Here is a 20470-nt window from a genome sequence, read left to right as displayed (position 1 = left end):
TGTCCTGTTCAAAAACATTATTGTACCAATATCTAGTGGTATCTAATGAATAGTGTAAAAAAAACAACATCCACTTCAGTTTATATCTTGACTTAAAGGAAGTTGTTTGCCAACCCCTCAGCTGAAGAGGGACTCCAAACTCATACTGACTAACTGATTCGCTCTAATCAAAATAAATCAATAGGCCTGAAAAACAATACAAACCAATAGCTCCCGCTGTCGTAGCTTACAAGCAAGCTTCAAAATGAAGTGATATTTTGGCTAGAGCAACCTAGTATCAGCCCTGCATAATACTGAATCCATCTTCACTTGTGGGAAACTACTCTATTTCTCAACCCAAGAAGTTCCACTTCAAAATAATTCCCAAGTTGCCTCTTAGCTCATTGTTGATGTTTTCGTACTCAAGCTGTGTTGAGTTTTACATCAGTACTGTTAGGAGCTACCATATAACAAAATAAAAAAAAATAAGGAGTGTCTCCTTAAACAAAGCTAAAACTTGTGTTCTAATTTGATACGTTCATTTTTGTCCTCTGCCAAACCAAATGAGCTCCCAGGAATAGCATTCCTTCATGCTTCCTTAGCACCAGGTAGACAAGGTGGAGTGATAAGAGACAAGCCACATATTGAGCTTATCAGCACTCATGGAACACCTCTTTTTTTGAAAAAAAAAATAAATTAAAGTTATATACACAGGTACTGGTCATATAATTAGAATATCATGAAAAAGTTGATTTATTTCAGTAATTCTAATCAAAAAGTGAAATTTGTATATTATATTCATTCATCACACACGGACAGATATATTTCAAATGTTCATTTCTTTTAATTGTGATGATTATAACTGACAACTAATGAAAATCCCAAATTCAGTATCTCTGAAAATTAGAATATTACTTAACACCAATACAAAAAAGGATTTTTAGAAATGTTGGCCAACTGAAAAGTATGAACATGAAAAGTATGAGCATGTACAGCACTCAATACTTAGTTGGGGCTCCTTTTGCCTGAATTACTGCAGCAATGCGGCGTGGCATGGAGTCGATCAGTCTGTGGCACTGCTCAGGTGTTATGAGAGCCCAGGTTGCTCTGATAGTGGCCTTCAGCTCTTCTGCATTGTTGGGTCTGGAGCATCGCATCTTCCTCTTCACAATACCCCATAGATTTTCTATAGGGTTAAGGTCAGGCGAGCTTGCTGGCCAATTAAGAACAGGGATACCATGGTCCTTAAACCAGGTACTGGTAGCTTTGGCACTGTGTGCAGGTGCCAAGTCCTGTTGGAAAATGAAATCTGCATCTCCATAAAGTTGGTCAGCAGCAGGAAGCATGAAGTGCTCTAAAACTTCCTGGTAGACGGCTGCGTTGACCCTGGACCTCAGAAAACACAGTGGACCAACACCAGCAGATGACATGGCACCCTAAACCATCACTGACTGTGGAAACTTTACACTGGACTTCAAGCAACGTGGATTCTGTGCCTCTCCTCTCTTCCTCCAGACTCTGGGACCTTGATTTCCAAAGGAAATGCAAAATGTACTTTCATCAGAGAACATAACTTTGGACCACTCAACAGCAGTCCAGTCCTTTTTGTCTTTAGCCCAGGCGAGACGCTTCTGACGCTGTGTCTTGTTCAGGAGTGGCTTGACACAAGGAATGTGACAGCTGAAACCCATGTCTTGCTTACGTCTGTGCGTGGTGGTTCTTGAAGCACTGACTCCAGCTGCAGTCCACTCTTTGTGAATCGCCCCCACATTTTTGAATGGGTTTTGTTTCACAATCCTCTCCAGGGTGCGGTTATCCCTATTGCGTGTACACTTTTTTTCTACCACATCTTTTCCTTCCCTTCGTCTCTCTATTAATGTGCTTGGACACAGAGCTCTGTGAACAGCCAGCCTCTTTAGCAATGACCTTTTGTGTCTTGCCCTCCTTGTGCGAGGTGTCAATGGTCGTCTTTTTGGACAGCTGTCAAGTCAGCAGTCTTCCCCATGATTGTGTAGCCTACAGAACTAGACTGAGAGACCATTTAAAGGCCTTTGCAGGTGTTTTGAGTTAATCAGCTGATTAGAGTGTGGCACCAGGTGTCTTCAATATTGAACCTTGTCACAATATTCTAATTTTCTGAGATACTGAATTTGGGGTTATAATTATTATAATCATCAAAATTAAAAGAAATAAACACTTGAAATATATCAGTCTGTGTGGAATGAATGTATACATTATACAAAGTTTCACTTTTTGAATGGAATTACTGAACTAAATCAACTTTTTCATGATATTCTAATTATATGACCAGCACCTGTAAGTTATCAAACTGTGTTATGAAACAGAAAGCTGCACCTAGCAGATGCTCCACAAGAGGGCTGTCTGTAGATGTTTTCTGATCTGAATTAAGATGGTAACATGTCTGATCTTTCCTCTCATGTCCTTCCTTTTCCTCTCTCACCTCCCTTCCTTGCTGTCTCCGTGGCTCCTGCTCTCTGCTTGTAGCTGCCGTAGTGTGCGGGGATGACACCGTCCTTCTGACCCCAGGCAGGATGAGCCAGCGCCAGGCGAAGGAGCGGGACAAGGAGAAAGAGAAGGAGGCAGGCCTCCAAACACCCAACAGGGAGCACGTTGCTACCCCCTCTACCCTCAGCCCGGGGGTCAGCTACACACACGGTAAGATACACACTTCCTCTGCACTCCACTGTTTATGTCAAGTAGTCAAGGTTTCAAATTTCCGACCGGTCTTGTTTATAGGTCAGCTTTGGTTTGTTCAGCATCAAATCAAGATGAAAATATACTCATATCTTTACATCTTTTTAACTCTGCTTGTTGTGATCTGCACTCACACCACATTCCAATTCAGGAAGATGGAAAAAGCATATTTAAGAGAAACAAACAAAGTTGTATGGCAAAAACAGCTACTGGAAATTCAGAAATAGGGGCCCAGGTCATTATTTACTAGTTTACATAGTACAAAGAAAACTAGCCCTATTCATTTTTCCAGACAGACCTATATTTCTAATTTCCCTGTTTTGTAAGTATATTTTACAATATTATAGTAACAAGTTTCTGTTTTCTCATTTCCTCCCATTTGCCCTGTAAATTAGCTGTTCGCCATTTATACTCAGTACTTCCTTCATGTTTACATGTCGTCATCGTAGATTCATAATATACATTTACACAGCATGTTTTACATACATATAATACCTTAGTTTTACCATACTCAGCACTGTGCTGCTCCTAGTTTCACTCTGGAACAGAAATACTTTTTGCGGTTACCGCAGTCAGTTAGTTGACTTCATGACTCCTCTCTTCTTGTGCTACTTGTAACTACATTTTAACATGTACTATTAATTCAAAATTGCTACTAGCTGCCACAGTTGCAGCTGTTTAGCAAAAGTTAGAATTGCTTTAAAAGTCTACCAGTGATTCAGAGAGGGAGTAATCCCTCCCTTAGCTGTCTCCCTAACATGGCAGATTTGCATGGGATTAAATGTCTTGGTGATCTCCAGTGATCTGGTTTTCATGAATCCCTTCACCTTTTCTGGTAATACTAGTTCTATGTGATGAGGCTGACGCCAAAAGTCCAGTTCCTCTGCAGCGATTGTCCTGATAAAACGCATGAATATGAATTGGTTGCTGAATGGTCAGAGCGGCCGTCTCATAACAGAAAGGTCACAGACTGGATCAGTGCAGCAGCAGCCACGTAGCCCCTGGACACAGCTAAGCCACTAAACTCCCCCCTGCTCACTGAATCTACCGTGCTCCATATAAAAACACTAGCTACATGCCTGAAATGAAAACCTACTGTGTCGATGACCCAAACACACACCTGCTGATACATCCTGACCTTGGTTTATGTTTTCCTAGATTGAAGACAACACTCACAATTTAAAGCATACGGGTGACTGTGGACGTTTCTAGCCCCAGGACAAGCTGTCTGTGTTATGTTTAGCTTGTACCTTTCCCAGACACTCCTGGTGGAGAAACAGTGACTCATGCTCACTTGAAGAGTGGTTCTTCTCCAGTCTGTTTACTGATGCACAGCCACAAACCTGCAGGGTGATCAGGTTTACATCCTCTCTCTTTGTGCTGCTTTTGTAATTCTGCGATATTGAATGTTTAATATGTGGTAGATCACATAGGATTGGATAGGATTATAAATCAGCAGGTGTACTTGTGGTAAACCCCAGACTAGGTTAGCTGATTGTCATACTCTTGCTGTTGCTCTTTGAATACTGCTGAAGTACAGAATGACCGCTGTTGTTTCAAGAGGTCATCTGAATCTGGCTGTGTGGTCGGACATCGTCTGTCTGTCATCATTGTGGTCTAGTGATAGTCATACTACTGGGGATCCCTAGACCACCGATTAGGAACAAATCAAATAGAGGATGCATAAGCGCAAACAAACTCAAGGGTATATTTGGCTAGGGTCTTACATCACCCCCTCACACTGCTTGGACCTTGTTCTTATGTTATAGCGCCCTCTTGTGGCTTGTGTGCTGTGGTTAGTGGACTGCCAGATTTACTTGTACATCCTCTAAGTATCTGTTTTGTTCACAGATTCATATAGTCAGGTTTTATTTTATGACCGCACGGCGAAAATGGGGAAATCTTTAAAGTACACACTCGGCCTGCTGTTGCCTGGTGGTTTTGATCCCGATAGGGCATCTCACCAGTCTCCACCAGTTTCATAGTCTGCCAGTATCACAGGTCTCATGTGAAAGCTGTGAGGGCATGTCTTTGTTGCTGGATTTGATAAACCGAGGAAATGTTGCAGATTTGCACTTAACGCTATTTCAAATCTAACACGGCAAACACAGAACATGACATAATAATCAATAAAGTGTGTAATTTCAAACGTGACTCATCAATGCTCGATTTGTTGGCTTTTACCTTTTGTTTGTTAAACTTTTGGGTCACATTTGTGTAGCTCTAGTTTTGTTGAAATAATACATTTGAGGTAACGGCTCTTCTTGTCCCCCCCCCCTCTTTTAAAAGGGCTGTAAGCCTACGTCCAACCACAAGAGGGAGTGAGCATAACATAGAAATAAATACACATTCCTCTTTTTGACCCTTCACGCAACATATAACACACTATACTGCCTGACTCCCATAGACACGTAGATGTGGGCATGTGCCTGTGTGTGGTCATTAATGTTTTGGTGCATCTATCAAGAGTTAGACAAGTCTTCATGCACTTTACACAGCCGTAGTAGTTAAAGACCTGCTTCTGTTCTTCACACTGTTATGCCTCATATTAGTATAATAAAATAAAAGAATCTTGAGAGCGTGTGCTGATACAGCAGCAGAAAACCTACAAGCAGATGCGGCTACATGTATACACACCTTCTAACCAGAATTGTATCTGTGAAGAGTCAGTAAAACCACATCAATGCTTTTTTTTTCTTGACCAATGTTTAAAGATCCTGTCACTGTTTTTCTTAGTTTGAAGGCTCATAGATGACTGAGGTTTTTTTTATTATTTTTTTTTACTCCAGAGTCACAAGGTAATGAGTGTTATACTGACATAGTTATTTCTGAAGATTGTAGGAGTTGTGTGAAAATTCACAACTATAGTGTGAACATCGACTATGACGATAGTTATTTTTTCCTAGTCATTTTCCACAGCTCATTTTGGTAACGTGATGCTGCTAGACAACAAATAAACCTGGTTTCCCATTTACAGCCAATTTAAAATTGTTGATTTTAGCCATGGTGCCTCTAGCAACTAATGCTAACTCTCCATCCATTAGCTGTACCCACTGATCTTTGGGGAGGCCTGGAGCTAATCCCAGCTAACATTGGGCGAGAGGTACACCCTGACATGTTGCAAGTCAATCACAGGGCTGAGACATAAGGCTGATTTATGGATGTACGTAGGCTCTACACAGAGCCTACGCCGTAGCCTACGTAAGTGGACTACGCCGTTGTAAGGATTTATACTTGAGCGCGGGTGTTTCTGCATCGTTTGTAGCACATGGGGCGTGTGTGTGGAGAGCAACTGAGAGAGTGACGGGGTTAGCTCCGGAGCGAGTACCGACAAAATGTCTCCCCTGTGCTTTCTGACCATGGTCGGAAAGCTGTAGCAGGAAAAGTTAACCCTCTGCTCTTTTTCATGTTGTTCACGGAGAAGAAGCCCCCGGAAATAAGTAGGTGGAAATACGACGCTGCCAACCAGACCAATCACAGTTGTTGTGTTACATTTCTGTGGAGGTCCACGCCAGGCTACGGCATAGGGTCCTTATCTACGCATACCTACGTGCGTACCTACATACGTACCTATGTGCGTACCTACGGCTTAAATTTACTGCAGAACTATAAATCAAGCTTCAGAGACGGACAACCTTTCACACTCACACCTATTGGCAATTTAGAGTCTTTAGATATCGGCTAGGCCAATATTATCGACTGATGTGAGATATTGTAACACAACATTTGTCCACCAGAGAACAGAGCCGCTCAGTACATATATATATGTAGCTATAGCTATTTTCTGGCTTCATGTTTGAAAGAAAGGTTTGCCTATTTATTTTCTAATTATAGTCAAATCTTATTAGTTTATAACTCAGACTGCTGTGAGTTTTGTTTGCATGCCATAGGCACAGACAATCCCTGGTGTCTCTGTGGTCTGGCTGGCAAGTGAGCCTTCTTTTCTTAATGACTCACTGAGAACAAAAATAAAGGTTGTTTGACAAGACTTCCTCAATCGGCTTTGAAGCTGCTCTCGCTTTAGCCGTCTTTAACTGGCTTGCTGTCGTCTTTCCATGTAAACAGAGAGTCTACGAGAGAGAGAGAGAGAGATATGCAGGGGGAGAGAATATGTACTGAAGATGAATAGATAGTGAGAGAGTTGAGAAAGAGATTTAAAAAAAGAAAAGAAATGAAGAACCTATTTGAAGGGAAGTGAGTTGAACGGAGAAGGGAGTGCAAGAGCAGAGAGCAGGTGCGGTCAGCATGGATTTAAACTCAGCCTCAGGGATAACGGCACGTCAGTTGGGGTTAATTACATGAAGGGGGCTGGTCTTTTCTGCACCCTCGGCCACTGCCAATCCAGCAGTCCTCCCTCCGCCGACGCGTTGATCCAGAGGCCTGAGCTCTAAGAGGCACACAGTTTGACAGGGGAGATATTCACCGTAGATAACAAAGAGTCCGTGGAAGTAAAGGAGAACAGGACGAAGTGATGGAGAACATCTTGGCCTTTGGGCCTGAGCTATGCTCGGACGGCCAAATTCTCGCCTGGACCGACGCAACCTGGACCTGAAGCAATAGGGATTTTAGCATGATTTGGACATTTGGAGTCCTGTTAACACTTGACCTTGGGACACTTCTTTGCTGTGTTGAGCGAAGTCATTTAACAGCTTCAACTGAGTGCTGTTACAAATGTGGAACTGACTGCAGCATTGACGCTTACTGTGAGAAATTGAAGTTGTAGCCTGAAGGAAAGCAAGGTACAGTGTGAAGTAGTGACAATTGACAAGGTAGTGCTTGTTATTGCTTGTCATCTGTGTTAGTTGTCCTAGTTGTACCTGCTTATGTGAAATCCAATATCTGACCTGTGCTGTCTCCTTGCTTTCTGTATTGTGCTATACTGTGTGTGTGTGTGTGTGTGTGTGTGTGTGTGTGTGTGTGTGTGTGTGTGTGTGTGTGTGTGTGTGCGCGCGCATTGTCTATGTGAGGTGGCTCTCATGAGGATAGAAGTTCACACCAAGGTAACATGTTAATGTCTTTTGCTTAACTTGTCATGTGGACATAGACACAATCCTTGATTCTTTAGTGCCTAAATGTTCTTACGATGAGACTTGGAGGAGAGGAGTTCTACAGAAGATGCCCGTAGGCTCGTATTCAAAAGCCTCTTTGTTGCAAAGCTGATCCCAGGCTTACAGGGTCTCCTTGTAGGGTTTATGTAAGACTCGATGTTTGTCTGCATGTGGCCTACTGTCTGCAGTGTGTGTTTCACCTTCACTGCATGGTATCAGATGTATTGCAGCTCGTGGGTTACTGTGTCATAGTTTGTCTGCAGTGTGCTTCCTTTGAGCTTTACTCTTCTGTTAGAAAGATTTTATTTACTATACACTTTCTGAATGACTACAAAGCAAGATTATCTGCTGGTTCTGACTTTTGTGTTCCCATCAGTGTTGTCATGATGAAAAAGGTTTCTTGCTGGTATCAGCTTAAAAGAATAACAAAACAGATTATAGGCTCCAAAAGTTTTTTGGTTTTCACGGATCACACACCGTATCTGATGTAGGGCTGGGCGATATGGCCAAAATCTTCTATCCCGTTATAGGTCGTTTCATATCTCCATAACGATATATAACACAAACGATATAGCATGTTTTCTACTAATTCAATAAATAAATAGTCTATATGAAATAACCACATGGTAAAGCCTATTTTTCTATACATTCACTTTGTGTGAATTAAACAAATAAAAAGTACGGATATTTTCGGATATATGTAAAGCGTCGTCCAAATGCCGTAAATATCGCCGTCCGCCAGTTTTTCATCATCATGATAGAAACAATATTGACACATATATACAATAGACATTTTTTTAAATTGTTTTGACGACATATATCTTCCTTATCTATTGCCTTCTATGAAAGAAGGGATTTATCTTAATATATCCTGATATCTGCTCACATTTGTGAAATCATGGGTTATGTAATCCAGTTGATGTTAATCACATTGAACTATGTGGTAATGTATTTGATTATGAAACCAAAACTGCAATTTTCAAATGGTATTCCCTCTGGTGTTAGATAACATTTTTTAAAGAGTTTGAGTAAATGTGCTTGTTATTGTCAATTTAGACAATTTACGAAATCTCTTTTTGGTAACCCCTCGGTCGAGGTTTCGAAAAACAAGCTGAGCTGATACTAGAAGGTGGAGTTAACACACTCCAGACCACCGATTGGTAGGGCTAGTAAATGTTTAAAAAATGACGATACCAGTACCAATACCAGTACCCTTAAAGTGATACGGATACCAATAGAGTACTCGATTTGGTACCTTTTCTTTCCTACTTGATTCAATACCCATCATGTGAATGGAAGCATTCAATTGCGTAAAATGCAACCACCACTCATCCCTATCCAAATTTTTACATGAATATGTTTTGAAAGTGTTCAAATTATTAAAATATTCATTAAATAACTGTACAAAACTGTACTTGGGCCAATCACACAAGAATGCTTGTGGTGATTGGCTGCGAGGAAAACCATACAACTCATTTTTTTTCTAGATATGGGTACAAAAAGGATTGAATGCAGGTGTCGTTTGACTGGAGATGTTTGGATACTACTCGCTACTGGGGTATTTCAATTGATGCCTTAAAGGTATTGAGTACCAACAGATACCCAGCCCTACTGAGTGGTCAGAGAATCGCCACTAGCGCCACACGGGACATCCTGCAGAAACCTGATATTTTGAAATAAACAAGCTACCGTCAATTGAGGCCGCAATTTTTTTTTATTGATTCAAGCCAGATTTTAAAAAATGGCAGCCCCGCAGTACTACGATATACACTACGCCCTACACTACACCATACATTACGCCATACATTTGACGAAGTGCAGATGTTCCTCTGTTTGGTTGCATATGAAAGGATTTAGCGAATGTCATGTCACGGCAGTTTCATGCAGGGGCGCTATGGCGATCAGCTGAGAATTCAGCCTTCACTGACAAGGTACTATGTGTTGTGGAAAACGAAATCGAAAAAAGAGCATCTGGTACCGAAAGTGAGTTGAGTCGAGCCGACCATGCAGTGGAAATGAGGCATTAGTGAATGTGGTGAGGGTAGGATTTGCCAGAATCAGTACCCATTAACAAGGGTCAGCCCTAACTTCACTGGACATAAAGAGAAAAATAACCCAGATGATGACTATACTTGGCAAATGTAAGAAAGTGCCTCTCAAATGCCATTGGACCAGCAGAGATTGGCTTTTCATTTGCAAGCAGGTTAATTAGGTCTGGAATCTGAATTATAAACACAGAACATCCTAATTATCTGTGTTAATTAAAGCACAGTTCAGTCAGGCAGGCAGAGCTGCAGATTTATAGGTTTTAAGATTCATCAGTTAGCTCCGGGACAGTTGCTATGGAGGGGAATACATATTCCAGCTGTAAAAGCTGAATATAGTAAATATGGAAATATGAAGGCTATATATTGGAATGATTTACATCTTTAATTAATCAACTTTCCTGTAGCTACTGTAGGTCTGATTAGTAGCCCTTGGTTGAAAGTAATTAGTGGTGCATTGGTGTGATCAAGTGCTTCCTTCTGTCCTCAATAGAGAGTGTTTTGTGTGTGTGTGTGTGTGTGTGTGTAGTCTGATGCATAACAGTCTCGGTTTACAAGTGATGGAGACAAAATAATAGTGTGATTAGAAGAAGGGGGGCGGGGGCATACAGTGTCTTAAAGGGACATTTCATGGTTAATAATGTCGATATTCATTAACTGGTGGTCTATATAGGCAGTTAACACAACAACCTTGCCTCGCCTTGCCAAAAGCCTTTTATATTAATAAATCAGTGATGCTCTATACAGAGCTTTAACCACAGTGCCTACATGTACCAGTATTTGCATGTGACTCTCACAGTTGTAAAGCTACACCACACCAGCCTGGGAAATGACTGTTTGCTAGACTCTAAGCTTTTCCACCTACAGAAAGCAAGTATTTGCTGCCTGTCTGATAAGTTACAGACACAATAGGTAAACAAAAAAAAATAATTATATATTATGTAAAAACCTGTGGATTTGAATTCATGAAGTGTCTGACTTTCTTGCGTAGAGATGTGACAATTCTGGATTCTGATTTGATAAGCATGGTTACAAGAACTAGAGTCGTCAGTGGTCACACAAACCAGCACTTCCTGGGAACTGGCAGCATTAGGCTGAAACAAACACTCTCCGTGTTAGTGACTGGATTTGGTGGGCAACTGGATCTAAATTTTATCTTTCAAATCTCTTTAGACTCTGACAAGTGATATGGTTATGGCATTTTTTTAAGTGTGGAAATTAGTTTTTGTCCAAAATGTGGTTTTCAATTTCCATAGCTGTAGAAAAATACACTTCAATTAACCAAATCCTCCCTGTATTTCTAACATCATCCACTGATGTCATAAAAGTGAATGGTGAAACTAAATTCAGCTTGAGGAATATTTACATGCCATTATTGGCGTGTTATAAAGACAAAATACTCGCTTTCTAGCGTGTTTATCAACACCGTTTGGCCTCCATTGACTAACATTACCTTAAGATTGCGTGTGAATTTACGACGTAGCGAGTAGTTAGAAAGGGCGAAAATCCGCGTAGGGAGGTTGGTCGGGGTGGAGGGTGGGTCAAACACAGGACTTTCACCCAGGAGACCGGGGATTGCGTCCCGCTTGTGACGTTTCCTTGTCCCGCGTGTGACTTTTCCTAAAGTCAACCGTCGCTTTCTTCTTTTACTAAAGGCAACTCCGTTCTTCTTTTCCTCAACTCAACCGTAGCTTTCTTCTCGCGATAACACAGCGTAGACATACACGCGGATAGCTGAAAAAACGTACAGATAACACTGCCACTTGGCTTATATTTACGCGAAGTCATGATGCCATGTTGCACAAGATATTAACAAGTATCGTAAACCCCAATGATCAATCCATGGAAATAACTGTCCCTTCAAAAGTCCTGAATTAAAAATGATGCGAGAGATTGAGCAGAATAGAAAGATGAGATGTGGAACATAAAGGCTCTTTTCAAGCGAAGATGCAGCTCTCCTACCCATCCAGAAGAGAGGGAGTAGGAGGGGCTCAGCTTATTCGTTATTAAGTACTTACAGGCTGCTGCTTTTTTATGCACACTCACAGAGCAAAGAGAGAGAGAGAGTGTGTGTGTGTGAGAGAGAGAGAGAGAGAGAGAAAGGGAGCAGTCTGCTGAAGGAAGCGTAGAGAAAGGCAGCATACTGCCCTTGTTCAGTGCCTAGTGTCTGAGCTACTCTGTGTGTGTTTCTGTTTGTGTATTGGTTGGTTTATTCGCTTGGCTCTCTAGCTGCGTGGGACGGATCGGACTGTTTCCCGACCTCCCTCGGTCTTCTACCCTTGAGTTTCCTTAGCACTCCCCTACCCCTCCCTCCCTTCCTCCCGCACTCCGAGGGAGCTCCCACCGGCCCAATGATGAAGGAGGAGGGCCTGCTGAGTCGTCGCCGTTTCTCCACGTGCGGCGGTACAGCGTCGCTTCGACCACCACACCCGGACGGACGCAAACTCATCCGCAACGCCTCCTTCGGGGGCTATAACGAGCTGTCACCCATCTCGCTGCCAGGTGGGTTTATGATGCGAAGTGTCGCCGGCCCATTAGTAGACATTGTTGTTTTACCTTGTGATTGACTAGTATCTCTGTAGTAGTGGATGTGGATGTCAGTGTTTGGACTGATGAGCTGTGAAGAAGGTGTGTCGAATAGTTCTCCACTGTGGCTACTACATTTTCTTCAGATGTACGGTTGACTGTCAGTAGCTTGCATTAGATACTCGTTCAAACTAAAAAGGGAAATGAGTTCTCCTGATCAATATACTGCACGCTCGTTTGGACTGATTTTGGTCTGCTCGGTCTTTGGTTTCAGAAAATGGATTCAGACTGGGTTTGGATGAGGTTGAGCTCCAGTTTCTGCAACAAAAAGCACATTGTTCATGTTAGCAGAGAAAAAGGAACCTAGAAAAATGTACATTTGAATGCATTACCACCATGAACACAGTCGATGGGCAACTTTCTCCTACTGTATGTTGTATTCCTTATTTAAAAGTAGAATGTAATCATTTCTTACTGCTAAACACAAATATAAGTAACTACAAAATAAGATGTCAAACTTAAATTTGAAATCTCTTCACTTTTTGAGTAACAAACTATAATGGTGCTGCAGCTACTGTGCACAGTTTTCCATTTTTCAAAAGAGGATGAAATCGGTTTGGACATATTTGTGAAAACTGCGTATAGGCTTCAAGCCTCTGGGTGGGAGTTTCTCATGACAGCTGGTGAGTGACATCTGAGGGCCGGCGTTGCTAGGAGATGTGTCATCATCTTCTGGGGTGCGCTACTGAAGGGAACAACCTTGTAGTGATTCTTTAGCAAAACAAAATTTTAATTTCAGTTCGGCTAAAAGGGAAATGGCATCAGTAAGAAGTCATACTAATATAAAAAAGCAACAGCATTTTTTAACAACAGTATGGGTCAACTTTTAAATGCTATGATTTAGGTAACGTACTGCATCTGTCGCATCAAATAGTACGTAAAGGATAGATTAATGTAGAATTTTGCTTGGTCATAGCTGTGCGTTGTTTGTTCATGACTCCTTTCTTCAAGGACTTTCTCTCCTCTCTCCCCGCCTTTGGAGAACAACATAGATAATAATTTATGGGCTGTTGCTGTTTAAACAGACCGGTGTAACTCATGAATGAGGAAGGCCTAGGCCTCAGCTCAGCTAGCTTGTTTTTCTCAGGTTTCAATGATACCTCTATGAGAGTGCAGTGATGATCCTTTTTGCTATTAGAAGTAAACCAAATCCCCCAGGACATTTAGGATTAAATCAATTTAGTTTTCATGTGTAAAACCACTTCCCCTGTGATCTTTCCTTTGTTTGTCTTGCTGAAAAGGATATGAACCTGGAGGCAGACAGCTGGCAGCCCCTGGAGCTTTGAGAGAGTGGATGTTCTGTTCTACCTGACTGTTTTTAACCTTTGTTAATCCAGGAAAGGCTGACTGTGCACGAACACTGCCACACTTTTATGCAGTACTTCAGACATATGCGACCAAGTACAACCACAGGTCTCTGCTTTTTGCCAATGAGCAGCTCACTCAGATAAGTGCCTTGCCTAAGGGCATCCTAACAGCAGTTATTGAGGCAGGTGAGATTGTTCGTCATTGTCTTTCTCTCCTCCAACCCTTCTGTGTCTGGGGTTTCAAGCTGGTGACCTTTTGACCACCAGCCTACTTCTTACTCCTCTAAATTAGCACCTTGTCCAGCACTACAAATAACTTGAGCCGCAAGACATTGTCTGAGTCATGGTGTTTTTCTCATAGTCAACTCCCAGCCTTGGCTCTATTCATCCTTATTTTAGATTATTTAGGCACCAGCTTTGGGAGAGAATGCAGGAGCCAACTGGTGCAGACGGGATGCCCTTAATCCTTTTTTTGTTACCTTACTGAGAAACGTGCTGTTGTTATTGTTTACAAGACCCACCAGAACTAATACAATTATTAGTCTATTCACAGAAAATGAATCTGCAACTACTTCCATAATCAATTCATCATTTATCTTATTGATCAAGCAGAAAGGCCAAACATTCGATGATTGATTTGCTGTCAGACACAAACAAAAGCAATTTGAAGACATCACTCTCAGCTCTGTGTTACCACCTATGGCTACGATCCCGACTATGTGGACAAGCAAGGCAATCTCTGCACCCATCTCTACTTCAGAGTGGGCACCGAGGCAAGTGTGGAGGAATTGACAACCGGCTGCAACTTCTCTGCTGGGCATCCTGCTCGTCAGTGTGCAGGCGTCGGATGGGGAGCTGTGTGGCCTCCGTTGTATTCCACCGGGATGTCAGGAGCTGTGGTGTCCTCTAGCCGAGACTTGGCTGGATCCTGGCTAACCGGTGGCATTCAACCGGGTGACTCTTTTTTGTGTGCCGATCTGACGACCACGGTCTGCTTTATGATGAATCATGCAGTTAAAGAAGATGATGATTATATTTCACTGGAACTGTACCTCGTACGATTTCATTTGACAAATCAAATTGGTATATTGAAATAAGAAAGTCTGTTTTGTCATTAGTTAGCTTTATTATCCGCCAGCCATTTTTTTTTTTGTAGAATTGAGACAGTTATGTAGAACAGGCTTTTTGAGGCTTAAACGAGATGTATAATTGAATATCATCTGCATAACAATGGCAGGAGATCTGTTTAAAATTACTTATTGTCTGCCCGAGAGGAAGCATGTACAATGTAAACCGATTCGGATCCCAGGACAGAAGCTTGGGGGACACCACAAGACGAAGAGTTGTTGAGGCATAGTTATGAAAAGCACTGAAATCAGTTAGTACCAACACAGAACATTCTCCTGCATCACAATGCATCAAGAGGTCATTTAAGACTCTGAAAAGAGCAGTTTCTGTTCAGTGCATCTGATGGAAACCACTACTCTCGACTCTTTTTGGCTATTACAAAAGACTATCAAAGTTCACTACCAATCCATTTATTGTGCCAGAAATGAGCCTTCATCTCACTATGTTTTGGTGTGTAAAATACATTTCTTAAGTATTTTAACACAAAAAGTTTAATACATTTGACAGTTTTTTTTCCTGGTATCTTTTTCTTAGCCAAACATTGCAGTTTGACTCTCCTAAGCCTTCTTTTAAATACCAAAAGATGGGACGCCAGGTCATTGCTTGTCTTTCTTTACCAAGGCCAAGAAACAGGCCAGCATCTGGCAGTGCACACAAACTCAGCCCTGGTGGACTATATTTAGAAAACCAATACAAAACCACGGTAATACAACCTGCCAAATGCCCCTTCTCTCATCCAGACACATCCTGTTTGAAATATAACCCCTTCCAAGAGATAAATTGCTTTTGTCTCATCAAGCTTCCTGTGTGCAGACAGAATAAAAGTACAACTCTTTTATGTGGATTGGGCAACTTCATCTCAGTTGTTATGGTTGTTTTTGCAATACTCAGGCCGCATAACAAACAGGTTTGAAGGCTAGGAACGAGGTCTGGAGATTGAAATGATCAAGGACAGGGACTTGGGCAACCCCAAAAAACCCCACTTAATTCCAAAGTAATATCACATTTTATTGTTCATTCTTGCAATGTCTGCCTAATATTGAGTGGATGCATCCTTTCATGTAAACAGGGCACTTTCGGATGTGTTGCTTACTGTTGCTTCCTCTGTAGCCAGGGACTAATTGCGAGGGAAATTGATTTGGAGGTTGAAAATGGGGCCTTTATAAAGCTAATAAAAGCTTGGAAACAGATGTACCCTTGTTGTTGATAATTAAATGCATGATGCATTAGAAGCATGGCTCGTCTTGAGGTCAGCATGACTTGGCATACTGCATGCTGGAACATTCAGTGGAGTCTTTGACCATGAAGATAATCTGAGATAAGTTAGGGTTTTGATTACCAAGAGGAAGTGGTGCAGTAGCAAATAACAGAAGTGTGCTTTAGGTGGGGTATTAAAGTATCTACAGTTATGTTTTAAAATAACAAATAAAGCTTTCTTTTAAAAGGGGAGTTCCACCAAGTTTACACATAATGTCAGTTTATTGATTTCACCGAGTACTATTCAACCCAGCAGTTGTATAATGTCTTCCTTGGCTCTGGAGGAGCTTTTTGAAACCTGTTGATGTCATCAGGGTTGCAAAGTACACATTTATAACAGAAAACCTGCGTTACAATTTCATTTCATTTCACGGAGAAAGAGAAAGTTTAGTGCTTGTGTTTCATTTGTTAACCTCATAGTGTTTTAAAACGTTCTTGTGGCAGCGATAGAGGCAGTGATGTTTCCTGTTTACTGTACGGGACTCTCACACCTCCTCAGAATGGACTACTGAAGTCTGATCACTGGTTACATGATTGGCTAGCGCAGGGTAGCGTCGGTTTTCTTTCTCCAAAAGTTGAATCTGCCTCAACTTAGCCGCAGGCTGCTGCAGGTTTTTTGGCACCCCCCTGTCGTCCCCACCGCCACAACCTAAACGCACTGTACCCATTCAAAATGAATGGAAAGACTTGCATCTATTTGAACGCAGCCTAACAGACAGGCAGAGGCAATGGAAGATGACACTGAGTTGCATTTTGGGTAGTTTAGGATCCAGTATATATTTTCATTTTATTTATAAGGACAACGCCTCATTAATCAATGTTTCTGTAAATGTGCCAGTGTTAGCCAGATGGCCAATTCCAGCTTACTGTAGTTAAAAGCTTGACCCATGCTAAAAAAAACATTCAAGTCAGGATGTCCCGGTCTCTTCCACTTTGATTTTGACCATTCTTATTGAAATCAGTCTCTCACAAGTCCCCCAACTTTATGGAAGTGCAATGCTAAATCGCTAGAGAACCCCCTTTTCCCTTGCTGTAAAAAAATATATTGCTGTATCCAAAGAAGAAAGAATAAAATATAGTCTCTGTCAGAATCAACCTTACTTGTGACACGACTGCAAGCTGTTCCTTTTCGGAAGATGCTTGAAAGATTGAGTGATGTTAATTCCAGTAAAGACGTATGCCGATCACACAGATATGTGCAGTTTAATGTATGGGTTAACGGCCACAGTTTTCTGGTGCACTTCTATTTTACATTCACCAGTATGGAAGTAATATGCCTCTCCATAACCTGTGATATGTGGAGTTTCAGGGATACCTTGATGCCATGCTGCCTTGTAGAGGTTACAGTCAAATATTTGACATTTTGTTTTCCTTCATTCTTTCTTTAAGCATGCTGCTTTGGTGCAGTATCCTGTTATCCTACATTTGTCTGAGCAGCAAGATAGTTGACTTGTGTCTGCCAAGCAGGTTATTCCGCAAGAATGAAGGAAGTTTTTAGGTGTTAACTTGAGTTTGCAGGTTAAAGGTGCAATATGTAATACTGACAGCTAGTGTTTAAAATAGTTACTGCAGTACAAATTCAAAATACTCCCCCGCCCCCTCCTCCCCAGATCCGAAGTTCACGGAGGTTGCAAGGCTGAGACCGCAGCATCCTCAACAATGTTGCTAGACGCTTGTCTCACATAGCCAGACATCACTCCACAGCACAGCGAAGTAGCTAACGTTAGATGCTGGCTATACTGACAGTCATAAAAGCCCGTGCTCACGCAGAGCTCTGTACCCAACTGACAGACACACTTTTTCGGCTTAGAATTACACTACGAACCGCTAAAACCCCCACAACCTCGCCTTCCTCTCCACACGCCAGACAGACACACTTCCTCGGCTTAGAATTACAGTAGGAACCGCCTTTTCCACCCGACTGAACACACTTTATTGGCTTAGAATTACGGCAACAATCGCTAAACACACTGCAAACTCACGGTCCTCTCTTCCCGATTTACAGCCCCCCCCTCTTTTGGCTTCATACAACTCACCGTTGTCGGCTCCGGCCGCTGAACATGCTACATGTTGTTAACAGCCGTGGCTGCTTGCCTGCTCCTCCGGTATAGTTAGCAGTTAGCAGGGTTAGCATAGCCTGGCTGTCAAACTGGGCAGTTGATAACAACACACAGTGTGTTTTGGGCATCAGCCTTTAATGGAAAGGACAGCTCCATATGAAAGGGGAGAGAAAGGGGGAAGACATGCAGGAAAAACGTGCAGGAAATCGTCCAGGTCAGACTCGAACCCTGGACCTTCTGCATCAAGGCATACACCTCTATATATGTGCGCCTGCTCTACCAACTGAGCTAACCCGGCCACACGGAACGGAAATTTCAAAAGGAGAAAATACTGACATTAGCATTGTTGTCAGAAAAGATAGTATTTCAACTTAGCATCTTTCCTTAATATCTGATGCATTGGGGTCATTTTTGGATTTATTACAGTAAATATATTACATATTGGACCTTTAAGTTAATTGATACATTCCTGTACCAACGTCTCCGCAACAAATATCTGTACTTGGATTATACTCGACTGATATGTACTCATACTGTATTACATTAAATAAAGGTCATTTTGGAGTTTGATATAGGCTACTAATTGAATAGACATCTAAAATAAGAAAATCTGTATCACTGACGTGTATCTTTTTCCTTCGATGGACCAGCCATCTTTTAGATTTCATGATTTTTGAGCCAAAATAGTTGAGCCACTGTTGCCATGGCAAGTTTCCCTCAGGAGCAAACACTTAGGCAATTTGCTCCCTAAAATTGAAGTATTCTGAAGAGTAACTGGACTCGCAGTATTTCTCTCCATTTGTTGTCCTCAGGTTACCTGTTGCCATGGTAGCCTTTGCATTTTCTTTTGGAGTGTTATTGGCTTGAACAAAAGCTCCCTCTGATGGGAGAGGCAGCGCCAGGGTTGTCTTAATCATGATTGGGATGAGATGACATCATTTGATGGTTGAGGTGCTGAATGACTAAAACGTCAGTGCTGCAGATGGTGGTTTCAGGTGAAATTGAGATTGAGCCATTATTATTTCAGTGTTTACTTGCCTTGTGTTGCTGTGTTTATTCCAGCAGAGGTACTGGCTCAGCCAAACCTGTACCTCCACTGGCAGAAATAGACCGAATCAGAATCAGAGAGGGATTTATTGCCAAGTATGTAACACTTACAAGGAATTTGCCTTGGTGGTTGGTGCATACATAGACCTAAACATATATTTTTTTTCTGAGATAAACAATAAATACAGAAACAAATATAGACAAAATAGCTGTTTAACATAAGAAGAAAGACGATGACCATTCTTACTTGCTGCTTACAGCTTAAGCCCTAGCTAAATATTTTATTTTCATAGATAATTAATATACATGTATATCTTTTTTTCCCCCTTTCTGTCTCCTCTGTTATTGTGTCTGTAGTCCAAGGCATATTGGTGTAACGCTCATTCATTTTGTGAGGCAGAGCATCAATGTAAAGGACATTAGTTGTTGCAGCATACTACTCTCTCTCTCTCTCTCTCTCTCTCTCTCTCTCTCTCTCTCTCTCTCTCTCTCTCTCTCTCTCTCCCTCTCTCTCTCTCTCTCTCTCTCTCTCTCTCTCTCTCTCTCTCTCTCTCTCTCTCTCTCTCTCTCTCTCTCCTGTCTATGATCTTTGATGCGGAGTGAAAGCACTGCAGCTAGTTTTTTAAAGCCAGACTAGTCATTCTGCAGTGGGGCGTGAGTCTTCAGCTATACACACAAACACACATAAGCATTCACATAGATTTAGCTTATTTGTCCTGAAAAGATGTACTATAAATGTGTGCAGTGAGATAAAAAACACAGGTACTGTAAAGACATTTAATCCAAAAGAAAGCGCATTAAAACAGATTCATACAGTACATTACTTATTTTGCTTTGATCCATTGAAATCTCCCAAAGGATGTCTGCTGAGCAATATTGCATATACTTGTTTTATGTTGGAATTCTAATTCATCTTCAATCCTTTGCTCTTTTTTTTATCATGTGGTATATTTGAATTTTCATATAGTCTTTATATTTTCAAGCCATTTCCATCTAGTTTGTTGTGAGAGGAATGGAATAGACCGGATACTAACTGGACAGGGTATTTTTTTTTCTGCCACACTTTGTGAATTAAGCAGCAAAGATGGGGGCATTATTCCGATTAAGATTACACATGAAAGATTCCTGATATCCTGGTGGATAATTTTGGAAACACATTTCTTCTAGTATTGAAAGAAAGGTTAGGTCGGAGATAGGGCTCATATCGTTTAAAAAAAAAAAAAGACTGTAGCAAAAGCAGTACCCTTAGTGATACCAATACCGATGGAGTTCTTTATTTGACACCTTTTTTTTGTACT

General features: G+C 41.5%; 1 protein-coding gene across 9 annotated transcripts in view; it reads left to right on the top strand.

Annotated features, from left to right (window-relative positions):
* Nucleotides 1-20470, top strand: part of osbpl8 (oxysterol binding protein-like 8) — an 89045-nt gene that overhangs the window by 43329 nt on the left and 25246 nt on the right. For all 9 annotated transcript variants that reach the window (XM_078281363.1, XM_078281360.1, XM_078281357.1 and 6 more), the window contains one exon: nt 2485-2655. In XM_078281363.1, coding sequence (XP_078137489.1) covers nt 2532-2655 — 124 coding nt within the window. In that variant the 5' untranslated portion in view covers nt 2485-2531. The remainder of the gene's footprint in view (nt 1-2484; nt 2656-20470) is intronic.

This window comes from Sander vitreus, chromosome 23 (assembly GCF_031162955.1).
Source record: "Sander vitreus isolate 19-12246 chromosome 23, sanVit1, whole genome shotgun sequence".
In the NCBI taxonomy this organism is placed as follows: domain Eukaryota; kingdom Metazoa; phylum Chordata; class Actinopteri; order Perciformes; family Percidae; genus Sander; species Sander vitreus.
Note: the sequence above shows the minus strand (reverse complement) of the source record. Positions and strands in the feature narration are given on the sequence as shown.